The following is a 26,478-nucleotide window of genomic DNA, read 5'->3' on the forward strand; positions in this document are numbered from 1 at the left end:
TGTTTAGCCATATTTCTACCTAGAAGCAATTCAGTAGCACTCTTCAAGCCAAAAGATGGCCTGACTGGGTTTTGAAGCAAGACTCGCTACTGCTAAGCTGTAAACACAGGGAGGATCTTCGCTTGGGACTACCATGTATGTAAAGAGGCACTTCTTGTTTCCATCAGAAGTTTCCACTGAAGATCAGAGCTCAAGGCATTCATCCAGCAGGGCACATAATTATCCACCAGTGAGACGCTGTTCTAAGGGACGCCCTGCAGACCTCTGTGGGAGAAGGTGGTGGCACAGGAGGCCTGTTGTCGAACGTGGACGTTGGAAAATGAGCTTCAGTGCTTAAAACGCTTTATAACTCCCAGTCAGGCTGCAGGCACGCCTGTCAGCCCCTGAGAGGCTGTGACTGTGAGAAAAGGCAGCTGATAGTTACATGTCCACCCATTTAGCCCTTGCTCCCTCTCCTGAAGCGGGTGCCGAGGCCCAATGGAGGTTCCATGACAGTTTCATGGTCACGTCACGGTCACGCAGCTGGGGGTCCCCACCCCACACTCTTGCTCTAGAATCTACACAAAGACTGCAGGGCTTGGCTCTTTCTATACCCAAGCAAGGTTACTGCAGGTTGTTCACTGAAGAGGCAGTGGTGAGAGGTCATGCTGGTGAAGGAGCGAGCGTGGCCCAGTCTAAATGTTGGCATAGGCTGGGCTGCAACAAAGGTTATCGCTACAAACAGATTAGCCCTCCCGGCTGTCATGCCAGTGGTGCGGCTGACGACAGCATCAACCCACACCAGCTTTTGTTTGTTTTGAGCAGAGGCCCACAGGCACCTCTCGCAGCAGATTGGTCCCTGTGACAGGCCTCTGCCACTCCTGGAGACACCTATCGGGGGTCCTCCCAGCGGGAGGGATGAAGCAAGCAGGGCTCATTTCTGATGCAATATTGGCAGTTCCCTCAGCTTGCGACGTGAGTGCGCATGCCTCCCATTCCTAGTCGGCTGCAAGAAGCGGACAGCGTAGCAGTCCTTCATATTGCTTTGCTTTAAAATCGTATGTATTGATTTCCGAGTGAGTCCCCTTGGAGATTCTAAATCGCTCTCGTTTTGAGTCAACACTATATAGAAACCACAATTTTTCATTTTGTTGGATACTTCAAAATAGATAACGTTCAGTTGTTCTCATTTTTCTTTTCTTCTCAGTTTTTAGTTCATAACCACTTAACTCTGCAATCCTGCTAGGCTTGGAGGTGGGGGCGAGGAAAATATGGAACCCAGAGAACTTCAGTGAGATTGGAGATTACAGGGCACTGCAAGCAGATGTGGGGGAGGTGGCTCTCCAGACCTACAGCGGGATCCTGCCAGTCAAAAGCATCAGAGCTGTTTGTCGGCAGCAGCGGTGATTTTCTTCCAGGTCTTGCCATTCCTGGATGCAAAACACTCCATGGCTTCCATGATACTCATGCTCATGCCTTCTTTCACCTTCCCCAAGACCACGTGTTTTTCATGCGGCTGCTCTGTGCTCAGCCCGAACAACTGGGAACCATTTGTGTTTGCTCCAGCATTTGCCATGGACAAGATGCCAGGACCTAGATACTTCAGGATGAAAACCTCACCTTTAGATTTCTCCCCGTAGATGGACCTGCCAGCAGTGCCATTATGGCACGTGAATCCTGGTACATATATATAGTCTTTCAAATAAATGAAGCAAACACATGGACATGCTCAGCACAGGAGGCTAAGATCTGTGGGGAGGGGTGAGCTCTACTAGAGGAGGGGAGCCTCTGCCTGGGTTTTGAAGCCACTGAAAACTTGGCAGTCATGTGCACACAGGCAGCTTAGCTATCCTTTAAGGGCTTCCATTTCCGGAGAATAAAATGAAAGCAATTGAAATGATAGCTTAGAGTGTTGGAGCAAAGTTTAAATGTCCCTTCCAAGGGCAAAATTGTAAATACCTGAATTGGCTTTATTGTCAATTCAAGAATTATGTCACATATCATATATATGTGCATATATATATATATATATATATATATATATATATATATATATGATATATGACAGAATTATTTTCTTATAAGGCTGAACCTGACCGGTAGACACAGTGGCGTCTGTATGTGATTAGGCCGTCACGTGAATGGACGCACAGCTGCTGTGGCTTCCAGCACAGGACCTGTATGTGACCCAGCCTGTCAACACTGTAGCCTGGAGGCGGAAGAGGGCCATGAGCCCTTAACTTAGGAGCTGTGAAACATTGGCGGCCTCTGGGGAAGGAAGAATGGGTTTCCGTTAAGGGTGTGGCTCCTGGTAGGCCAACTACCCTTCTGTGAATGTTCTCATACCTAGGAATATTGGGGCAGTACAAACTGGAGTCAATGGGTTAATAAAAAGATGGAGTTGGTGTGGGTAAGTGACTGGGGACAGATCTGAGAGGAGTTAAGGTGACTATGATTGAAATACATTGTTGAAAACTTCAAAGTATTATTAAAGCTACTTGAAAGATTTCCGTCTATCGTAATTGTAAGTGAACACACCAAGGAGCAAGGGTTTCTTGTGGTATCTACACACATTTGGTTTTAACGATTTTTCTCTGCTCCTTTCGCTCTCCTCACTGTCCTACCTGCATCACATCTTTGATTATACTTTCCTGCTCTTAGGATCCCTCACTCTCACACAGAAACACACGTGTGAAAGTCAGGCTAGGATCTGCATATGGGAGAGAAGACGTGGCTTTGTCTTTCTGGGACTCACTTGAAATCACATTTCCCAGTTCCATTCATTGCCCTAAAATTGTCATAATTTTGTTTTTCTATATGGTGAGTAAAGGTCCGTTTGTGCACACACACCACATTTTCATTACCCCTTCATGTGCTGATGGCCGTCTAGACTGCTTCCCTCTCCACGCTGTTGTGAATAGGTCAGGAATAAACATGGACGTGTGAGTGTCTCTAGGATAGAACAGTCTCTTGTTTTCCTCAGTGTTCTTGAATGAATGTTTCAAATCACTGCACATCCCTTCCTCCCATGAATCCCTAGTGAAACTAACTGGTTTCTTCTCTGACTGGAAGGTAGAAGAGACATATATTACTCATCCAGAGGCTAAGGAGAATCGTGTGTGCCTCTTGTGGAGAAGTCTCCCCTGAGAGGGCTTCAGAACAGTGGTGGGCCGGTCTGTTTCTCCTGCCCTTTGTCATAAATCACACGCTGACACCCTAGTCAGTTGATCAACAACAGTGCGTTATTATTCAGCTCCCTCGGCTCTTCCTACTTAAGGACTTTTCACACTTGTGTGCTTGTGTCTCACCCTGAACCATGTGCTTCTTTATTTGCTTTCCTTTGCAAATAAAGCCCCGACAGCACAAACCTCAAAGCAAGGAAAGCAGCACAGAGGAAAGGAAACAGCTTGGAGCGGTCCAGGTGCAGAAGGCAGGAGCCAGCCCTACCTCATCCTATCTCACACGGCTGTCGTCCCCGGCCTTGAGAGTACATGACTCTGTTCCACTTATCTTTTCCAGGCCTCACGCTACCACTCAGGCTGGCCAGGCTGTGTACACCCAAGGCTGCTCCACCAGAGAGTGTACCAGTCCTGTTCAAGAGAGAGGTTGCAGGAGCCGTAACGTTCCATGTGCTGTATAAACACTCCGAAACCGCAAGATAAAAACAAAAACGCAAAATGAGAAGACGTCGAGGCTGGAAGTCTGGCTCAGTGTTTTAGGGCCTCGCTGCTCTCGCAGAGAATGGGATTTTGGTTCCGAGAATCCACACAATGGTTTCCAGGAGATGAGCTCCCGTCTCCTCACCTCTTCTGGCTCCTGCACATGCGTGATGTACATATATTCACCTGGGGTTCACACACACGCACTTAAATTTTAAAAAATAATAATTCTTTTAAAGACGAAAAGAGGTAAAACTCAGCTTGAGGAGACTTTCTTTGAACCCTATGAATCCAGATAGTATCATTTCAACACAGTCAATAACTGAGCTAGCTTAATCTTTTCTTCTGCTGACTCAGTCTTTGATAGTGAGGGGATACACGGCACTCAGGCCACACCTTAACTGTGTCTGCTCACATCATGTCTGGTGACAGCACATGAGCAGTCAGTGTGGTTTTAGCTTCGGGCTGTGCCACAGATATTCCAGATAATTAGATCTCTAGAGTCAGGGGGACGTGGGGAGGTGTTTTGTGCTCTAATTTGTGTAGAGAAGCCGTCTAGACCAGTGGAGGCCTCGCTCCCACTGAGTTTTTACACACACTGCTCCTCTACTTCCAGGTCCATTTCTGTCCCACCTGCTTTGACCGTTCATCATTCACTCGTGTTTCTATAGCGGTATCACTTCTTCTGGGAGGCTGACCTCCATCCTCTCTGAATCCCGTTTCTTTGCTTCCTATAACTTATTTGGATTTTTTTTAATGATACAGTTACTTGTGAGAGGACATCATTAAATGTTACTCTGACATAGAACAGACAGGTCGTACAGGACAAGTTCACATAATGGTTGTGCTCAGCCTGAATCCCAGTTGGAAGCAGAACCCTTTGTACATAAAAGGGGCTCGGCTGTGATGCTCTGAGTCATCACCAAGGCCGACCTCATGGATGTATGTCGGCCTGTTCCGGAAGTACGTGACGCTGTTGTTCTTACAGCCCTGCATATAAACGCTTCATGCACCGAACAGAAACCGGAGTGTTGTCAAGGTCTCTGGGGGGAAGAAAGCCCTCTGTTTAATACCGTTCCTGGTCAAAGGGTGTGGGTACCTCTGGCAAGCACCCCTCTATTCAAGCACCGCCTTCATCTGTTCCCTGGTGCAGCTGCCCTGTTTTCTCACAGAGGTCAGTGAGCCCAAGTTTTATCTTTGACACATTCGAGGCACTTCATCTTTAACAACCACTTTAAAACAAATGCGTTTGAAAAGTGGGTCAGTTGGTGGTGTGAAAGGCTGACAGCCCAGGTAACAACACATGCAGCGTTTTGAAAGAGAGGGTTGTGCAAGTTCTGATCAGAATCTTGGGTGCTGGGAATCTGGGGGAATAGGCACCATTGCTCCATGCCCTGTGTTTCCTCTCCCCATCCTTCTACTATTCCTGCCAGCAAACAAAATCCACATGCAGGAGAGCTGTAAGTAACGACTGTGAGATGCGTTGTGGGCACAAGGTAAAATTGTTGCAGATCATTGTGCGTTAATGATAAGCATATCATGTTCACGGTGGTGGCTAAGACTTGGTTCTCTAATGCTATTGGACTAATGATGCTATTAGATTCAATTCCTGGCCCTGGGTGAGCATTCAGGAACTCTCTCTCCTTTGTTCTGTCTTGTTCATTCTCTGCCTGTTTGACTCCATCTCTCCCTCCCACCCAATAAGCCTTTTACACGAGATCTGTTGTGGCACACCTGTGCAGGGCTGCCTAAAGGTTCCCCCAACCCTCGCTGCTTTGTCTTATCAATATCTACTTTTATATCTCAGTGTAACTATAATTAACATGCGATTGCTTTGCTTATCTGTGGGTCCGGCTTGCACCAGATTTATTTAAAGTGGCCTCCTGGAAAGAAGTCTGCCTAGACATTTTGTGGGTGATGAGGCTTGCTATCTGTGGTGGTTTGAATGAGAAATTCCCCCCATAGGCTCAGGCATTTGACCATTTGGTCCCCGGTTGGTGGCACTGTTTGGGGGAGGCTTAGGGGTTGTGGCCTCCTGGAAAACTACATCACTGGGAAAAGGCTTTGAGAGATTCCAGGCTTAAGATGCTTCCTCCTCTTTTTCTCAGCTTCATGCTTGTGGCTAAGGATATGAGTGCTCAGCTTCCTGTTCCTACTACCATCATGAACTCATCCCTCTGGAACCATACACCAAAATAAACTTGCTTTTGTAAGCTGCTTTTGGCTGTAGTGTTTTACCACAGCAACAAAAAGATAACTAATACTCCATCCAAGACATTACTTTTATTCACATCTAGTTGGTTCCATGTCCCTTTGCTAATGGTTTCCTCCCTTCTGTCACCACAGCCAGAGCTTCAAATAATGGGGTCAAATCTTTCTACCATAAGTGGCCCTTGTTCTACGGTTCTACTTCTCTAACTATGCAGGGACATCTTGGAAACCTGATCCCCACTCTGCCCTGTTTGCTTCAGTGGCCATCTTGTGCTAGTTTGAAGTGTAGTCTTCACACAGCTGACAGACATGTCTTACAATGTGGACCTTATTACCTGACACTCTTTTACCGAATACTCTTGTATAGTTTTATGTCTTGCAGGTTGGAACTCCTTAGCCTGCTATAAGCCCTCGTGCTGGGCCAGAAAAGCCTAAGTGGATTCATCTTGCACTGTCCTCCATGTGATAGTCCCAGCCACATTTTCATCAACATTAGGTTCCCACAAAAGGAGCTGAGAGCCTTTCATTTTGTGTCTTTTTTTTTTTTTAGTATGATTTTCACAGCACTCCAATTAGGTGGAGACTGTCACCAGCTCCTTTTCACGGCTGTGGAAATGTTTCTAAGTTGTATGGGTAGAGAACTGAGATTTTATGTGGGCTTTTTTCTAGGGCTTGGGTTTGTGACAATTTCCATTTTCATCATGCTCCGTGTACCTAATTGTGGCACATGTGGTTGGTCACCAAGCATTTGCAAACAAAACAAAACAAAAAACAAAAAACCCCAAACAAACAAAAAACAAAAGCCAACCAAACAAAACCCCCAAAACAACAACAACAACAAGCCCTCCTTTGACCAGCTGTGGCCTCTTCCTCCTTCTTGCCATACTTTCCTTTCAGGAATTCTCTTTACACAGCATTTCCTCAGAGCAGCCAATCCCATGGGCCACAGCTCAGCCTCCTCTGTCACACCTGTCTCCCCTCTCCTGCAGCTCCTGCAGCTCCTGCAGCTTCTGAAGCTCCCTACAGTGTTCATGCTTCCAGATCTAGCAACCCCTCTGGATGCCCTAAGGAACAGGAAGCAATCTTTATCATTTGCAGTATTCCGGTAACATGGGAACATGGCAGGTTGCAGAGAATGCCAGAGAAATAAGTGGGTGTAATTGGGGGTGGGAACAGGGCTAACCTTCCTTTGCTACTTGCTTCACTAGTGTTAAGTTGATAGAAGTCTTCGTCTTTTATCTGCACAACTCTTCCTCTGAACTTGTCCAGCTTCTATACTCAAAGATGAGTATAAATCATTTATTCTCTCATTTATTTATCTTTAAAAACACATATTGAGTTCAAGTAAACCCCAGCTCAATTTTGGGATGCCAAAATGAAGAATAGGAATCTCTGACTGCAAAGTCCACTGTTAGGGAGAGTGAAGACAGCTGATTAATGTATGTCCTTGCAGAAATATGTTTTGTTCAAGACTGTGGTGGCCTCTGTGCAAGTCTGTGGTTCTGAAAGATTCTTTTGTGATGTTGCTATCAACCAATTATGCCTGTGTAGGAACCTTTTCTTCATATGTGTAGTCTCTCTCTCTTTCTGTGTATATATTCTTGAATGTGTGCATATGTGAGAGATACCAATAGCTATCTAGAACAAGAAAGCACAGGCTTAGCATGTGTATTATGTAATGGAGTGAAGGGGCATGAAGAAAGGGATTTCTATTCCATTTAAAGATACTAAAGAGGAATTAAAAAAAAAACAATAAGAAGGAGGAATATGGAAGTTGTCAATCAAAATGGAGTTGCTGATGCCAGTGTCACCATTTTTTCATCACCACCAAACCAAACCAAACCAAACCAAACCAAACCAAACCAAACCAAACCAAACCAAACCAAACCAAACAGCAACAACATACCCCCAAGGGTCTGGGGACATGACTCAGTGAGTAAATTGCTTTCCAGGCAGGCACAAGGCCCTGAGTGCAGATTCATTGTGCCCATGTATAAAGCTGGGTGCACCTGTATGTGTCTGTACTCGGAATTGTAGGGAGCAGAGACAGGCAGATAGTTGAAGCTGTATGGCCAGCCTCACTGCATCCATAAACAGCAGGAGAGATGTTGACTCAAAAAAAAAAAAAAAAAAAAAGCTGAAGACACATGGACATTGCTTGCTGCCTGGCTTCCACATACATGCACACACACACACACACACACACACACACACACACACACACCCCACATATAATGGAAGGGTTTCTATATAGGCATAATTGCTTGATAGTAATATCACAAAAGAATCTTTCATAACCACAAAGTTGCACAGAGGCCACCACAGCCTTGAACAAAAAGTACTCCTTCAAAGACGCCTGCACAGGCACTGTCTGTTCAAGTCAGACTGACGCCACTCTCGTCAATCATTATGGTCAAGAATTATAGCTTCAGACTATCTGACGCCGCCTTCTTCATTTGCCCCTTGCCTCAACCCCTTTGAATAACTCCTAGCTTTCTGCAGCATGCGTGCTCTCATTGTAGCGGTCAATCTGCTACTCCCCAGAATGTAAATACGTGTAAATACGTGTAAGTACGGTAGCTTGTGGGTGGTGGCCTTGCAGAGCGGCAGCTGACCATGAGAGGCAAGTGGAGCCCAGGTCTACAGAGATTTGGGGCACCGTGCCCCAAAGAATACAGACCTGACTCTGAAAGCAGTAGAATAGCAGTGGAAGCATTTGGGTGAATGAAACGCTTTCCACTGTTTGTGGTTCTAGAATGCTTACGCTGGGATCCAGGCGGAGCCCAGGGAACAATGTCCTGAGTTAGAACAGCCGCTATGGCAGTGGGGAAGATGGAGCTGGGAGCTGCCCAATGGCTAGCTCAAACAGAGCTTGCTAGCCCAATCCACTGGAGGCTGCTCCAGCGGGAGGTGGACGCTGTGACTCCAGTGGGAGTTCGATGGTCTTGGATCCTCAGGAGAAATCATGAGCCAGAGAGTGTTGGGGAGGGAGAATGGTTTGAAATTGAATTTGTTTAATTCACTCAAGACAGTCCCTTAAAAACATTGTTCTTTCAACTGTTACTTTTAAAAACACTTCAAAAACTTTTACAACAGGAGTATCTTCAAACAGTTTTTTTATAACAAGCTCAATCAAAGTTATTGTGGGTTCTGCAGAACACTGGGGACCCTGGGACTCTGAAGGATGTAGGCAGGCAGAGGTTCTGGCCATGCAGTGCTGCCTTAGCCAAGACACCACCATCTTAATTTCTTCTGACACTAGTAATAGAATCGTTTGGAATTCCAGAAGTGACTTTGGAGCTTGGGCTGGGGCAGGCATGTATGAGGCCTGGGGTTTGAGCATCTGCACCCAGAGAAAGAGGAGACACATGACTCTGAAGCTTTCCATCTTCAAACCCCCCAGATTGAAGCTCAGTCACTCAGTCACTCACACGATTTGTTCACTGTCTGGAATGCAGTTCTGTGTTTTGGGGCATTTGTTTTATTCTGTTTTTGTTTTGTTCAAGTTTTTGTTTCTAGCTCAGAAAGTGGCGATCATATTGGGAGCTGCCTTTGTAATTCTACTGTACTTATCTGATTCTTTTTAATTACAGATGAAGTTGTTTTTTGATATGAGAAATATGCAAACATCTCAGGCCATAACGGTCCCTGTTTCTCTTAACAATGGCATTCGAATAAAACTTGTGTCACCAGAACAGGCTGCAGGGTCCCTCCTGCACGACCTCCCCCTCCCTGCTCAGCCAGTGAAAGGCAGCTAAGCCACAAATCAGCCGACAATTAACACATGCTGTGTGTTTGCGTTTTTCAAATATTTTCCAACTCCCATCCTGCGCTCTTGTGTTCTGTACTTCAAGCCCTGCCAAAACCTCCTTCGGGGCCATTCCTTCTAGGCTTCCACCCCACCAAAGCCTCCTCCAGTGCCATTCCTTCCTGGGTTCCCAAGTCCTTTGGACAACAAACAAAAAAACTTCCCATAGGAAGAGAAAACACAAGATACACAGGGCTTAACTCAACTTTCTCAAGTTTCTGCTCCTGTAAGCACTGTTTCTTAAATGTGTTATGCTTGTATCCCTTTGATTAAATACTTTAGCTTTTCAGTGTGCCTATTACCTGGATGAACAGCCAGAGGACTTCTGGGAGGGACTGAGCTGAGCACTCTGTGAATCCTGCTGGTAGCAGGTGCTCCTATTCTGCTGGCACACAAGCATTCCCCGCTGGTCTCAGGACTCAGGTAATCTTATTTTTCCACCTACACTTATGGCAACTATATAAAAATCAATGAAAATAAAATAAATATGTTAAAAGTACAGATTAGTATTTAATAATTAATAGTGTAGAAGCTGATGCTCCCTTGCCCCAAAGGAAGAGATAACTGTTATCCATCTTTGTCAGGAAGATTGATGTCTTAGTTGATATCATTATGGAACAGGTGGGAGTAGCCTCGCTCTTGTCCCCACAATTCCTGCCTGCTTTTCAACTTACTAAGTGGGTCACTCTATTATTACAGCCAGAGAGTGTCAAGCCTTAACGATTTCTTATACAAAATGTCCTTGAAAAAAGACAATGAGGTGTCAGAAGGCAATAGAAACCTGTTATCACTGAACTCCACGTCTCTGGAAACGTATTTGAGTACGCCTTCATCTCTCTCAGTATATGTTACCGTCATCAGATCTAACAACAGCCAGCTCTAATGCTCCTTCCATACTTTGTGTTCTCATTAAATTTCACAACATTTAATAAAAATCATTAACATTATAAATTTAAATTCAGCTCAGCGTTTTTGAAACAAGCTGGTTCTACTGTGTATCCAGAAGAAGGGGGAGGAATAATATTATAAAATTTAGGGATGTCTATTTCCTATTACTTTAAATTGGTGTTCCTTTTTCCCTCTGTTGATTTTTAAAGTAGAATTTTGTTCTGCAATTTTAAGGCAATGGAAAAATTGGAGGGGGATAGCGAGAGGCACCTCTGAACACAGTAATATTTTAAGCCTCTTTGGTATGTACAGATAAAATCTGCTGTAGTCACTGTGTGGGATCTTGATTATGCAGGCTAGGATTACTTAAACAACGTTTATGCAACATAAAGAACAATTGTCTAAAAATACTGCAATCATGTCCTCACTCTCACGGCTATGAGTTCACTGGTGTCCCTGCTGTCATGGAGGGACACCAGCTCTTGACAAGCCTGCTTTCAGACCTGCTGCTTTTTGATGCAGAATCCCAGCTAAGATCCCCAGTTATCAAGTTTCTCCTGTGCATGGAAACAGGATCACACACAAATGACCCACATGCAATGAACTCCAGGTTGCCATCTGTGATGTGCAAGTACCCCTTGTTTCCACAAATGTGTGAGACGGTAGCATTGAGTTGATCTCGCTTGCATAGAGGAGGTAGTATAGGAAGGTTATATACAAGGTTATATACGTCTTAAAAGCACAGTAATTTAAACTTAAAACACAACGTCTTTCTTGATGGCTTGACACCTTATTTTGAAAACTCAGGGGCTCATTACAGAACGTGGAGCTCACTGCTTCAGCAGTGCAGGCTAGCAGCAGGCCTTAGAGACCTCCCCATCTCTACCTCCCCAGCCTGGGATTAAATGCACAAGATACCATACTCAGCCCCAGGCTCCAAAAGTTATTGTAGGCTTTGCTTTGCCCACCTTAAGGCCTAGCTTCCTTCTGCTAATAATATGACTTTTTCTGTTTTTTTTTTTTTCTTGTGAAATAACTCAGTATGTCTGTGAACTCATAGTTGGTACTTTGAATTTCTTCACTGTACCTAAAAAAGATTTTGGGGGTTGAAATGAATGCAGGATAATCTCTTCTTTTTTTAAATTTTATTTTTTTATATGTTAGAAGGCCCAGAGAAGAATGCCCATAAAGAAGGCTTTTATTGTGGCTTCAGGATGGAAAATTTGGGTTAACCCATAAAATTACAGGAAAAATACACTCTTTACCTTGAAGAAGGGAAGCCATTTTTAATGGTCCAGCGCTAAGGTGAGAGTCCGTTCTACTGGGTGTAACATGTGCCAGTTACCTGGATGAACAGCCAGAGGACTTCTGGGAGGGACTGAGCTGAGCACTCTGAATCCTGCTGGTAGCAGGTGCTCCTATCCTGCTGGCACACAAGCATTCCCCGCTGGTCTCAGGACTCAGGCCTTCACCGTGGAACCCGTTTTTCAAAAAAAATAAAACACAGGAATGCATACTGGGGAGGCACTAGACAAAGTTCTGAGGTTCCAGAATGAAGATCCACTGCTAGGAAACAGCATTGTTACTTTTAAAGTTTCCACGTGCATGATTGGAGTTACAGGAAAACATACCTCGTGAGTAGGAATTAATATACGTAGAGATGTTAGACTGAAGCCTAGCACAAGTCAGTTATCTGTTGGCTAGCTGCTGTGGCCACTGCCTCAGTACCTTATTGGTGACATACTGAAGGTTGTCTTGGCTTTATTCAAGCAATCACAGGTTGAGATGGAATTCTGATTAGGAGAGTCTGCTAGGAAGCCTGAGCCAAGGCAATCCAAAGCCTTTTGGGCTCACACGCAGAACATCCAACTGGAGAAGATTTTCGATCAGTAGATGATAGTGACTTTTATTTTTTTTTTCCTTAAATACCAAAATGCATGATAGTCTTGTTCAACTCCTTCCTTTTGTAATAAACCAATAAAAAATTTAGCTAACATTTAACATTCTAGTAAGGAAACAGAAAGTAGTTCAGGAAACCAGTCTAAAATGAGCCTATAAATCCTGAACTGAAAAAATGTGCCTCATTTTAAAGGTGAATGAATTGGGATATACTTGGTAGGGTATGCGGCACCACAAAGGATCCAGGTGACGAGGAAAGGGACACGGGTCAGGGGACAATAATAATGTGTAGTATGATTTTAACTCTCTTCACTAGCTCACTCTCTCAGTAATGTTTAACAAGGCTTTATTGATTAGAATAGCCTTGATTTGTAACTGGGAACAGAAGATCACGTTGTGGGCACCGGGCCAGTTCTTGTACACAAAATCTGCAGCCCAAAGATTTCATTAATAATTGATTTTAAGGGGATTATACAAGCCCTCGTGGGCCTGTCTTTTGCCAGCATATTTCATCAGAATGCACAGCTTGATTTATGAAAAACTGTGGGATATTAACTCAGGAAGGCACCGTGGACTGGGAACTGGAGGGCCTAATCAAGGGCAGAGCTAGGTTTCTGTCTCCTGTTGCAAAGCCTTTGACATGAGGTGTATGCGGGCTGTTTCATCAACAGGATCTTGAACATTGGCCGCAGATAGAAAGACTGTGAAGCTCAATAATTTACAACATTTCTACAAGAAGCTGACCAGACTAGACCCCAGATGCTCTGGGCTTCGGTCGCTGGCAAGTAGAACATGATCTTGTGTGGTTCATCTCATAGTTTACAACTCCATCAACACAGCATGATGTATTCACGTTGAAACTGTAGATTCTGCTCTGCACTGCACCCAGAAGGTGAAATACAGTTAGTTGACCATGGCTGCTCTACCCTCAACCACCTGTCTGCTGGCTTATGAAGGCCGCAGATCTGTACTTGGAGCACTTGAGGTTCTTGGCGTGCTGTCTTCTGGCACTCATCTGGCATCACTGATGCCGGACTTCTCTTGAGTGTTTATAGGTTATGTTTGTATCTTGCCTGTTATGATGGCTGTTTCACCTAGACTGCAGGATTAATGTTGGTTTTGGTTCAGTTTATTCTCAACTCTGTGACTGGTGGCCAGCATCAAAGTAGTCCTGGTCCTTCCTGACTGGTGTCTGAAGGTCTACAGGTTCTTGTCTTCTGGGAGAGGAGTTCTGACATTCAATCCTTGACAGGAGTTTATCAGTTAGCTCCATGGATGTGGCTATGTTAACCCCTAGATTGCTGTGGTGGTTCCAGTTTTGAATCCACTTTCTGCCATGACAAGATTCACACAGCTGAGTGCTCTAGACCAAAGGAACAAAGCAGATTCTGTATCTATCTGATTCTAGCTGGAGAGGAGCACTGGACTCATGCTACCGACGGCTTACTAGCACTCTAGAAATACAAATGCCGTGCTTCAACCTGACCAGTCAGTAACTCCACCATGTTCTATGGCTGGTGAGGCTGGTAGAGAGAACAAATTCTTTGTCAATGCACAAAGCCTTGGGATAGAAACACAGCACTGTGCCTACACAATGTAGGTGGTCCTCATCAGGCTCTACCTCCAAGAGCAGGGGTTCTCAATCTGTGGGCCTTGACCCTTTTGGGGGGTTGAACAACCCTTTCACAGGGGTGGCCTAAGACCATCAGAAAACACGCACAATTACATTACAATTCATAACAGTAGCAAGCTTTCACTTGATATAGCAACAAAAATAATTTTAGGGTTTGGGGGGTCAGCACACCATGAGGAGCTTATTAAAGGGTAGCAGTGTTAGGAAGGTTGAGGAGCACAGGCCTACAGCTAAGGAGTACCTATGAAGTAGCGTGTTCTCCACTCTCTCAAGTACTTGTCTGGTGTCTGACCTTTAAACGTGCAAAGCCCTCTTAGGAACACCTGCCATAGAGCTTATGAACTTGGTTTGTGTGGGTCCTCTTAGCAGGCAGTGGCAAACATTTTATCAGAAATCTAGATAAGAGATACATCCTCTCTGGGCCTGATGTTTGTAGAGCGAAGAGTGTCAGAACATGAAAATGAGCTGCCATGCTTGTGTTCCTACACATCTTCTTCATAAAGCAAGTCCACGAACCATAACTTGTAGACACTAGACACGTGACAATACTCCTGTAGGCTGCTCTTGAGGAATATCCTTGTTATACTTGAGTAGAGTCGAAACAGCCGACGGGGGTAAGCAGGGGAAAGAACGTCAGCGACTCTAACTGGGCATTCCTGCCCGGGGGAATCAGAGACCTCCGATTCTTTCTGGGATTTATCTCATTTCTCTGTGTGAAGCACCTTGATTCCCTGCTCTGCCTTTTAAAACTCTGTGTAAGGACTGCTTCCTCTTTGAGGCTCTTACTGCATTAGACCCAAGACAGATTGGCTCTCTTAACTATGTGTTACCTTTAAGTTCCATGAGAGTGTGCCACAATCACAGCACCGTGGCTGGCTCGTGGTAAGTGTCCATTTATGACCTGATGTTTTGTACTTGTTCAGATGTGCAATTCTCCTTGGTCGTGGCACTCTAGTGAGTGAGCAATTCTTTATGGCCATGGCATTTAGCTTGTTACAGCTACCCTGGAGGTCTGACATCTCTGCCTTGTAATAATACAGGAACCCAAGGCCTCCACTTTCAATGGACTCTGAATTTCAGTCCACTGAGTCCTAAGTCCCATTACGAATGTGTAGAGCTTTAATCTTTCATGGGTCAGGCAGTTAGAAACCATAGAACGGACAACCTCGAGAAGCCAAGCGTGAAGACAGAACACTCTCGAAGTCTATGGCCACTGGCCCTGCTTACACATGACAAGGTGATCCAACAGGACCGCAGAAATGCTTACATACTCCAGGGTCCTGTCAGCTACACACGGTCTCTGGAAACAGTCCCAAGAAGGGCCAAGTGCCGGTGGAGCTGGCTGTGGGAAAGCAGGAAGTTGGAGACATCAGTCAGACCTCAGGGCATTTCCACCTCCCTATGGTCAGCCCAGGCAGCCTGCATTTTGAGGAGAATGTAGAAACGAGACATTCTAGTGTGCCAGCTGACTCCAGAGAGGCAAAGGAGAACCTGTGCACGTCTTGTTATAATTCGTGGCCTGGCAGCTTCACAGCCATGACAGCTCATCTTGTTCCCTAACCCACTGGGTGTTCATTTGACGACTGGAACGCTGGCCTCAACATAAAATACTACAGTAAGTGCACCAGCCAACGCGAGGAATCACGGGAGTTTGGCTTTTAGCTTTGCGAGAAATGTCTGGTATGGCCTGTGCACGTGGAGAAAAACATCAGCCCAGCCTTCTGTCCTGGCAAGTCACGGAAGATGGAGTGGAGTCTGTGAGGCCTGACACTTGAATGGGTACAGCTAAGGACAGGGACGGCAGCAGGAACAGCAGAGGAGCTGTTTTCTGTTTTGTTTTGTCAAGATTTTAGCAAGCAAATATTTTAATTGTGTGAGCACTGCAGAAATACAAAGTGCTGACCAGGTTCATGGATGAAGTTCTTACAAAGACTTAGCGGTTTCGAGACCATCAAGTTAGAATTGGTTGTCGTGATTGTCTTATTAAACAGTTTCGAGTTACTTTTAAGTAAGCATACAAAATAATGAGCTTCATGCTGAACTTGTTCCTCTTATTAGGTCCTGAGGACACCCACTGACCACCTTTTCCTCTGTGCTAATGGGGCTAATGTCTTTACAAAGTCAACAAACAGAACCAGAGCTGAGCTCGTGCGTAGCCGTGCTCTCCTGGTGATTTAAGTAACCTTCTGTTTTTCACTCCACAGCTTGCTTCTCCTTAGGTTTTGGAAATTACCTTTTATAGGAGTGTTTGTATTTCTTAGATAAGTGATCTATTAAATCATCATTTCAATTAGAAAGAAGCAGACTCATGTTGGATGGAGATGATGCGATTGCAAAGGACAATGTGAATATGCAAGTGTATTTTTAGCCAATAAATTGGGAAAACTGAAGGACAAACAGGAAGTTTCTGGCTTGGAAATTACTTTATTCTTCTAAAAATATTTCATTTTTTACCAAACTCTTTATTACAATGAAGTGGATGCAATATATTCAAAACTTTGTCCCAATACTGACAAACAACTCATTTTCAGGGCTTCTGTTTTGGTGGCTATTAAATGAAGGGACCATTTTCTGGAGGAAATAGTTTCAAATGGCGAGGATGGATAAAGCGTTGTGTTTCCTACAGTCCTGCGTGTCATCTTTTTGCTCTGGTACATAATTTGGTGGAATCTAATTGTACATTAAGGCCAAGTTCTTCCGAATGGCATTTAAGCATCTTCCTACTGTGGTTTCAAATTGCCTTTCTATCTCATTTCCCTTGTGGCTGCTTCCTGGGATCTTGGTTCTTTCTCGGTGTTGCTAAAATTTCTTCTCTTCGGGAGATTTAAACAATGTCTATTCCTCCCACAAAGGTCCAAAGGACAAAATGAGGCATGAATCTACCCAAACTGATTCTGGGGTAGTCTGTGAGTTTATTAGGCTTCCTGACAGAGCAATGGAGTTTGCAGACAGGAGCACGCACAGCCTTAAAGCCACCACCCTGGAAAGTGCACATCCAACAGGAATGGCACCCCCTCCTTTCTGTAGATTGTACCCCTCCCCAGTCCTTCACAGTGTATAAGCTTCTAGCTCTCCCTCGAGGTCATGTGCAACTAGGGCAGAAGAGCTTGCCTCTAACCGGGAGGAGTGGCTGGACACTCAGGTGACGGTCAAGGTAATCAGCCCAGCCGTGGGGGTCTGCCACAAGTACACACAGGTATGCCATCAGGAAGATGGTGGCAGTTGGCTCTGAGACCAGTCCTAATTAGCACTCCTCCAGTAAACATTCTTCACGTGGGCTTCCTGTTCCCCATTACCCTGGGATGCTGCACCCAGTTAAAAAAATAACACCCCCCCCCCCAAAGAAAAAGCTAAGGCCCTCTCAACCTTCAAAAGTTAAATCAAGGGACTCCTCTTTGGACATCATTTGTCTAGCTTTAGCAGAATGAATTTCCCTCTTTGCCCCGTGCTCACCAACAGTAGGGCCTTTAGCTAACAGACCATTCTTTGTTTCCTATTGCTTTTCTTTCTTATCTCCAATGTTACGATACTGATGTGGGAACAGGTCTGGCCTCTCAGACACAGCGAGGCCCGCAACTGTGTGAGAAGCAGAAAGATGCTCTTGGCCGAGACTCATCTGCACGGTTTGTTCCCAGCACTGTCCAGGACAACGCCAGCATCAATTTCAAAGGCTGACAAAGCGTCCTGACTGGGGGATAGGGAGGAGAGGGCAAGCCATCGATGGCGGCCAAGCCTCTGAAGGAAAGCAGACTCTAAACCCCACATGCAAGACAAAATAGCCTTGATTTGTCCACTATTTAGTGGAAAGTCTAAAGTCACATTTAAACGTGTTATTTTGCTGAAAACTTGAAGCAAGACACATGAGGAGTTAGTAGCTGAACTGGTCCTTGAGGCATAAGAAGAATCTGAAAAATGCGTTAGGCAAGGGGGCTCTCGGATAGCATGACACTTGAAGGTTCTCGAGCTCTGGAAAGCCAGGGAAGAGAAAAACACACTGAAATATTATTAATTGTCTGGGAAATTAGGGCACAGAAAAGACAGTTCAGTTGTAGCACAGCATGGCGCGGATACTGATAAATTGCCACTAGGTGACGCTGTTTCCTCATCTGTGAATCCCTGCCGTCCACAGTCCACAGCTGGGTTCAGAGCTGGTTAATATCGATGCCAGGATTCCGGCTTCGCCCAGCCCCAGCTGGAGCAAGGGCCAGGATAAGGGACGTCCTAGTTTCACTTGCATTCCTCCTTTGTAAAATAAAGAAGCCTGGTATTGGCGATTCTGAAAAACTTCTCCAATTACTTTTTTTTTTTTTTTGATAACTTTAAAATGATAAGGTTGGCTTATTGGCTTACTGCCTTTTTGTGTAAGCAGACTCTTGCACACAAGCGCTGCTCTTCAGCCAAAGGTCAGTCAGATAATTAGACAGAAAACACGCGGGCGAGAATCAAGTGAACAAGGGCGCACCTGTGCGCGTTGGTTCTCTTCCTGGGCCTCCCACACGGTTCCGACACTACGACCTGATTTGTGCACTCAGCGGATGCAGAGCTACACGGAATCTTAGAGGCGTACAGAGGGCTCATCTTATGTCTCCGCAAACGCCTCTCCAGGGGGAAAGGCTGCTGTGCTGTCACCATGCTTTTTCTTTTTCTTTCTTTTTTTTTTTTTTTTCAGCTTTGTAGTTCTAGAACTTTCTTCTTGGCCCTGGGTCAGCCGGAACCTGGGCTTCCCTGTGTGAATCTCACACAGGAGTTTAATGTAATCGCTGAATGACGTGGACACCTAGATGCTGGAGTGAACCATGGTTCCTGGCTTCACCTTTAGCAGGGATCCAAAGGGAGTGCTTTGCTGCCAACGTTTTCAGTCATGCGGTTATCATGCCGAGAGTGCCTGGGCCAATCACCTTGCTTGGCTCTTCTTAGCGCTGCTCTTTAGGGGAGCCCAGATCTTTCCAGCGCAGAGACAGGCCGTTTTCCCCTTGGAGGGCGTTTGTCTGCTGTTTCTAAGCAGTTGTAAACAAAATAGCGCACCCTTAGCCTACCATGAAAATACCACTCAGTAGGAGGGGAGACCTGGGGACAGTTAAGGAGAATTGGCAACGTGAGTATGGGGTGGGGCAGAGCGACAAAGTCTGAAGATACGAATATTTAAGTCTACCACCTACAAACGTCGCATGTCTTTTTCCATTTGAGTGATGTTGGGTTTCAGCTCTCTCCTTCGTCTAACGTAATGGCAGCAGCTTTATTTTTAGTAAATGTTGAAGTTCCAGTTCTTTAAGAAGAAAGACAAAAGTAACAACAGTCTTCAAATGCCCCAACGCCTGCTTCTCTCCTCTCTGCCGATGGCCCAGTATCATTTCTCACCAGCTCAGTTCAGCTCCAGTGTTCACAGCTAACAAGGTTTCATTACTGTGGAAAGGGAATTTGGCCTTTGCTTCCAAACATAGAGTTGAGCTTGATACAGCCTCAGCAGGAGACAGATTTCCCTTTTTTCATCTCTGTGTTCCCTGGTGTGTAATCTTGTCTTTTGAAATAGTTGCAATCAGAACAAATTACCTAAGGAGTGGGGAATGGAAAGCTCTCACAGCCGTTGTGGGTATTTTTTTTTTTTTTTTTTTTTTTTTTAGTTTTCTTTAACAATTGGCACCTTCCCTCAGTAATTGAAAATGGTCCAGGAAATCTGTATGTCCCTGGCAACACTTCTCCTAAGTGAGCTAGGCTTTCAAGGTGACAGCAATTGTTTCAGCTGGTATGGGGGGGAGGGGAGGGAGATGCTCAGGAAAAAGAGAACCCCATCTCCTGGCCTGGTTCCCTTCCTTCAAGGTGGGCCACGTTTGTTTGTTTGTTTGTTTGTTTGTTTGTTTTTAACAATTGGCTGCTGGGGCTGGGGAGAAAGAACCATGGCTTTATGTTTAGTCTACACCCAAACCTCATAAGCCTCCAGTCAGGTTGGATATGAGTGCTAGTCAGTGGGGTGGCTGTATAGCTATGTTTCCCTAAAATGAGCCTCCGAACTAGGAAGTTCAGTGTCTATGGTTCTACCCTGGGTGTGTCAAGGCCCACGATGTTGGACTTCCAGCACAAACGATAAAGATGGAAACCCTCTGAGTCTGTCCTCAACTCTTCCTTGGTTCCTCAGTCCCACGAGGACCCACATTAGTGTCAGGAAGACCTCATTATGCGTCTCATCAGACCCTTCTGCCTCAGAAGCACTGGAAAATCTGGAACCAGAAAGACGGTGTCCTGGCTAGTTTGTTTTGTTTTGTTTGTTTGTTTGCCTTTTTTTTGTCACCTTGACACAAACTAGAGTTATCTGGGAAGAGGAACCTCCATTGAGAAGCCACCTCCATCGGGTTGCCTGCAGGCAAGGCTGAAGGACATTTTCTGGATGAAGAGTAGATTGTGGAGGGCTCAGCCTACTGTGTGGAGGGCCACTCTGGACAGCTGGTCCTACGTTGTGTAAGGAGGCTGGGCAAGCCATGGGGAGCAAGCACGCAAGCAGCACCCTCCATGGCCTCTGCTTCGGTTCCTGGGACAGGTTCCTGACCTGCTTGAGTTCCTGCCTTGACCCCCTTCAGTGATGGGCTGTGATCAGGTCATGTGAGTCAAACCCTTTCCTCCCCAAGTTGTTTTTTTCTCATGGTCTTTATCACAGCAACAGAAAACGTGCTAAGGCAGATGCAGAGGCTGTCTGATTTCACTAGTCTTCAGTGGGTGTGGGACCGCTGGGAAAGGAGCTTGAAGGATCAGTGTAGGAGTTCATGATGCCCTTGGGAAATGCTTAGAGGAAACACCTGCCACTTCAGGTGCCATTTCTCCTCTTTGTACTTGAGCTAGAGATGCGTGGAAATAAAGGCAGTAAGGTTATTTTCCTGGACTGAGTGATAACTCATTCAGAATGCCAAGGGAAGCATATAGAGCTGGGTGTCACGGGGAGGTTTACTAACCTGTTCACTAACAAGAAGTCAGGTGGAGAAGACCTCACACTGACCAAGCTCCATCCTTCTGTGTAGAAGACTCCTTCCCTCTCTGTAGGGCTTTGTGTGAGCATCAGTTTATAAGGCCTTGAACAGAACATATTACCATTACTTGGATGGAAAATGAGCAGATATTAGAAGGAATTCTGAGCCTGGTGTTAACCAAGACTAGTGAACTGACAGCATGGGCTTGTCTGCAGAGCTTAAGGAGAGTTCAAGGCACAAGAAAGACCCAGGTGTTTGGAGTGGAGGGGATTTAAACACACACACACACACACACACACACACACACACACACACACACACCCTGGGTAGTGTCCTAGTTAGAATTAACTGCCAACTTGACAGCCTACAATTACCTGAAAAAAGAAATCTCAGTTGAGTAATTGTCCTTATCATGTTGGTGTGGGTGTGTCTGTAAGGGATTATGTTGATTGCTAATTGATGTAGGAGGGGCCATCCCTCTTTGGGCCATCTCATTCCCCCCCCCCCCCACAGGCTTTTCTGGGCTATGTAGGAAAGCTAGCTAGTGGGGTCCCAGCACTGAGAGGGGGAAGTGGATCTGGGGTCTCACCCCTCGCCAAGAAGCAGTTTGCAGTTGATGCCTGCTGGCAAAAGGAAACTCAATTTTCTCCAGTTGAGTGTCACTGGGTACATCAACCACACTCCAGGGTTGGCGCATGCCTGGTGGTAGTTGGTCAATGCAAAACAAACTCTGTACGCTTTACTGGTGGACTTTTTGGACTTTCTTTCTTTCTTTCTTTCTTTCTTTCTTTCTTTCTTTCTTTCTTTCTTTCTTTCTTTTTTGTCTTATTGGTCCTTTGCTTTTTTGTTTTGATTTTCATTTTTGAGGGATTTTTGGTTTGGTTTGGTTTTTTTTGAAAGAGAACGTAAAGTTGGGTGGGTAGGAGATATGGAGGGTCTGGGAGGAGTAAGGGGACAAAAGCATGATCAAAATATACTGCCTGAAAAAATGCTTAATTTCAAAAGGAAGGAAAGTTAGATAAACGTGTGTCCAAGAGCAGGCCAGCAGATACCATCCCCTTGTGGCTTACACTTCACGGTCTTGCCTGAGCTCATGTCCTGACTTCCTCAGGGACGGGCAGTAACCTGTAAAATGAAACAAAACTTTTACTGCCCTGTGCTGCTTTTGGGTGGTGTGTTTTTTTATCAGAGCAACATGAAGCAAACTAGAGCAGACAACAGTTTAGGAAAACGAACTGGCGTGCTGTAGCGTGTAATGCCGGGAGAACGCCGAGTAAAGTGGACTCAACAGCCCCGGGTTGGGATGGGCTTAAGTAGAGAGCAGTGCAGGTCAGTTTTACAGGTGTCAGGGTGAGAGACACTTGGGGCTATGAGGGTGGAGGACTGAGGGGGCACTCTCGGCCTTCCAGCAACTGAGATGCTGGGCATGTGGCCGCCTAGCACGGTCTTTGGGGGGCAGTGCAGTGCTCAGTGTTCAGCCGTTAGTGGCTGTGGACTCTGGGGTCAGAGTTCAGTAACCAGTTTTTATCAGGTTTTCTCCTCCTCCTCCTCCTTCTCTTTCTCCTTCTCCTCCTTCTCCTCCTCCTTGCCCTTTTCCTCCTCCTCTTTTTGACTTTCTCCTTATGCTGCTTTGATGTTTGAGGCTTTAAGCACTCTTCTTGTCTTCCTTTAGTCAAGTCTATTTTCAAAATGTTTGACCAAAAGCTACTGAAAGACCAGGATAATAGCAAGAGTTGAGGGTAATTTCTGTTTAAAAAGGAGATGAAATATAAAAATTACTAGACTGTTCTTTAAATATAGAACAGCAGCATCACCTCCATCTACTCAAACAAAGCATCATAAGAAGTGTAATTGTAGACCGTAACAGCTGCAGCTGAACAGCATCTCACGTGGACTCCCGAGGCAGCCCATGTGAAAAGGGAGGCGGTGAGTCACGAGCCCAGAAGTATTGGCTTCTGAAGAATATGTCAATTTCTAAAACTGATCGTGAGTAGAGGCGTGTCACAGTCAGCTCGAGATGTTTGCTGTTTGTGGATCTGCTACTGCAGAGTAGGAACGTTTTGTAGCTGTGATGACGAAGGTGGTGAGAAATCTGCCATTTGCAGTGGCATAGCCCATACTGCTCTGTGGAGGCGGAGCTGCCTGGGTGACGCTGGTGGATGTGGCGAGGGCCACATCTCTGCAAGGGCACCTGTGCAGAGCCCCTATGTGGGCTTGGACAGTTTTGTCCTTAAGAGTCCTCAGAACACAGAATAGTGACAGACTATCCCTTGTTGCCAGGTCGGGGGGGGGGGGGGAAAGGCATGCAGCATTGGATAGTGTTGCTTTTGTTAAAGTTGTCCTTTTCTTATAAAAATTAGGAGTCTTGTGAGAAAACAACTAAGTAGCCGTACATATAATAGTGTAGTCACCGGGAGCCTCTAAGAGCTGCGGAAGATGGGCGGGTGATGCGAGAAGGTGTGGCCAAGCATTCTTAGCTAGCGTGGGTGGCAGCAGCGTCCTCGAGAATGCACGAACTGATGTCTAAAGGGCGGGAAAATGAGAGGATACTGAGTTCAGGGAGAACCACACCACTTTGGAAGTCCTGTGAGTCCAACATAGCTAGAGGATAAACGGCAGGAGACAAGTGAGCGGGGAGGTCAAAGAACAGCTTCAAACTGAACCTGCAGGGCTACATATCCAGTGGAAAGAATGTGTTCTTTAAGAGCAATTGGAAAGTCCATTAAGGGCTCTTAAAAGGAGGATCGCATGACCCAGTTTCTGCTTCTAAGGTAATCACCTTGACTGGAAAATGGGCTGGAGTAGGGGAGCCGTGGGAGGATGTGGGGCTAGACTATTCTGCGGCCGCCTCTTGGCCATGGGTTAGGAACGGGGAGGTGAGCTTAAGAATTATCTGACCCACTTTAAGACCACGATTTGAGGATGGCTTGTAAGAGGAACGCATGTTGGGGGCAGCAGAGTCCATTCAGTGTGGGGGGCTTGGGGGAGCTGAACAAGGAGATGCCATCTGATCTAGAGACTGAACAATGAGAAATTAAGGGTTATTCTAAGAAGGAGTAGCAAGAGTAAATTCCAAAGTAAGTCAGAATGCTTCAAGGAATGACAAGCAATCTTCTTGTCTGCATCTTTCTGCCAAGTCATACTACTGCTACCTTTCAAGACCTTGACATGGACCGTTCTTGAGTCATGCAAGGGCCAGGAACTTATCAAGGGCTTCAGATTCCTATAATGTCTCCACCGCCTATGTGATCTCAGGTGCCCAAACAAAATCCTAGGAACCATCATTATCATTGCTTCCAGGCCCTCAGCACACCTCCTGACCACTAAAGCTTATCTTAAAGATCCAAACACCTCAAAACTAAGTTTTCTCCAAATCTATGTATTCTGTCTTCCGCTCAAGCAGCTGCCACAAGCTGTTGCTGCTCACACACCCATTTACTCTGGTCTTATTTAGGATGACTAAAGTCTGGGAACTCTCAGCGTAGTTGTTCCAGTGACAAAACAGAATCAGCAGAGCGGATTTCGAATGCTTCTTCACTGCACCTCCCCGCAGCCCACATCTGAATCCCTAGCCTTTGCTGCTTACACGGCACCTCCCTCCCCACAACCCACATCCGATCCTCCAGCCTCCGTCTGGATCTCCCACTGCCCCTGTTGAGGTGGCCCATCCCCCATCCAGAGCTCCTTCACCTGTTCCCCTTGGCCTTTCCCTTCCAAAGGAGACCCTGGAGAGACTATTTCTTCTCTCTCGTTAATGCTCCTCTCTGCTGAACTCCTGCAATCTCCACGAAGTATGTGTCTGTCTTAACAGAAGAGGGTCACTGCCTACACCCCTGCCCCGTTACCCTTTCCCCTAGGCGGCAGAAACATCACCAAGGACAGATCTTGGGGAAACAAAGATGTGAAGGCAGGAAGAGGGCTGGGCTTGCGGGAGGAGGAAAGGGGACAACAGGAAAGGGTAACCAGGGAGGTGAACTAGATCAAAGAACATACGATATGTATGTAAATGAAGAGGTTATAATAAGAGGGCTGGAGGGGTGTCACAGCAGGTCAGAATATGTTCTTTTCTTGCGGAGGGCTTGGGTTTAGTTCCACCAATGTTCTCACTCAGGGTGGTTGAGCCCACTACAACATTTCCCCAAAACATCACTTTCCCGCCCTGCTTCTTCACTCTGCCCATGTCACTGGCTGAGGAGAGCTTCCCGAGTGCTCCGCTTAGGTTAGTAATCTCCGTCTGTGACATTCCTCATTTCCTCTCTACATCCTACTGTTCTTCATGGTGCTCATGGACATCCAATACACAATACTGTTAGTACCCTGGAAGCATGAGCCCCGTGTTTCTGTCAGGGAACGTATCTCATGCTTGTTACATGCTCCTTTAACAGTCTGTTGCCAGATGGTGGCTGGTTTTCCTTGGCCTGGGATTCGGGCACCCACATGCTTCCAGTTTGAGGCTCAGTCTTCAGGAATGAAGAGTCCATTGTACTGAGGGGACCCAGGGGAAGAATGATAAAGGGGCACACCAGGTTCTTAAAGTGCTCGTCAGAAGCTACACACGTGTCAGTTATGTTCATGTCACGTTGCTGAGGGCTGTTCAGATGGACTCTGCCCAGGAAGAGGGAGGGTGCTCCCAGCAACAGGTCCACGCAGGAACTGTGGCACGCCGAAGATTGCCCCTGCCAAACACTCCACTCGTGACAGTGCCTTTCACCTGGAGGAAGGCACCCTGGAGACATGCCCACACCTGCCGCCTTCTAGCTTGTAAAGCACAGAACAAATGATATACGGGAATTACTTGTCTATATTTTTCTTTTCAACGAGTCCTTATTTTAGAGGAGAGGGGCTTCTTGCTGGGTGTGGGGGTTGCTTTCCTGTGGCTTTGTAGCTAAGCAATGATGAATCAGTCGGGATGTAACTGTTTGACCTAACTGCCCTCATATGCAAACGGCCCGTGTTCCTCCGTGGGAAGCTTTCACTTTGTTCAGTGGTCTGGATGTTAAATCTGTGGCGTAATTCCAAATTGTTCCTGTGGATTTTTTCTTCTTCTACCTGTTCTCTTAACCTCTGTTCAGTTGAATTATTGTAGCTCAAGAAAGCATAGAGTGTACAGTTCTAGCACTCCGGGTTGAAGTAGTGTGATGGATGTGACTTCGGACTTGAAGCCAAGTTCCAAGGCTGTTATACAACCTTCTGAATTGTGTGGCTTTCTGTAGTAGATAGTGCATGTTGAGTGCCTTTAAGACAACAAAATAAGAGAAAATACATATGGATCTTTGGTGGATTAAGTGACCAAATATTACAACATTTGAAAATGTTACAACATTGGTTCAGCAGTAGTCACGTTGATGTAATCTATTTACACTTTTAGATGTTTCTAGTGTTTATATCTTTGCTTTGTAAAAGTCAAAGATATAACCCCCAAATAGGTTATATAATGTGAATGAT

The 26,478-nt window shown here is 45.7% G+C and overlaps 1 protein-coding gene and 1 long non-coding RNA gene across 2 annotated transcripts; both read right to left on the reverse strand.

The window, feature by feature from the left end:
- Positions 1–1,357: 1,357 nt before the first annotated feature.
- LOC129670679 (peptidyl-prolyl cis-trans isomerase A-like) lies at positions 1,358–18,709 on the reverse strand. Its single transcript, XM_055599233.1, has 2 exons — positions 18,540–18,709; positions 1,358–1,625 (listed from the first exon to the last, which is right to left on the reverse strand). The coding sequence occupies exons 1-2, from the start codon at positions 18,707–18,709 to the stop codon at positions 1,358–1,360; spliced, it is 438 nt and encodes a 145-aa protein (XP_055455208.1).
- Positions 18,710–20,891: 2,182 nt separating this feature from the next.
- On the reverse strand, positions 20,892–25,087 carry LOC129670649 (uncharacterized). Its single transcript, XR_008719244.1, has 4 exons — positions 25,027–25,087; positions 22,104–22,158; positions 21,019–21,135; positions 20,892–20,904 (listed from the first exon to the last, which is right to left on the reverse strand). It is a non-coding gene; the product is annotated as an uncharacterized LOC129670649 (long non-coding RNA).
- Between the last annotated feature and the right edge of the window lie 1,391 nt (positions 25,088–26,478).

The sequence above is a fragment of the Psammomys obesus genome, unplaced genomic scaffold (genome assembly GCF_907164565.1).
Source record: "Psammomys obesus unplaced genomic scaffold, mPsaObe1.curated_primary_1811, whole genome shotgun sequence".
Taxonomy (NCBI): domain Eukaryota; kingdom Metazoa; phylum Chordata; class Mammalia; order Rodentia; family Muridae; genus Psammomys; species Psammomys obesus.

What these genes read in the sequence shown, in the direction of transcription:
- LOC129670679 (XM_055599233.1), bottom strand. Translation starts at nt 18,709, where the DNA reads ATGGTGACAGCACAGCAGCCTTTCCCCCTGGAGAGGCGTTTGCGGAGA. An exon ending in AAGAGAACCAACGCGCACAG is followed by an intron (nt 1,626 to 18,539) that starts GTGCGCCCTTGT and finishes CACTGCTGGCAG; the next exon opens with GTCCATCTACGGGGAGAAAT.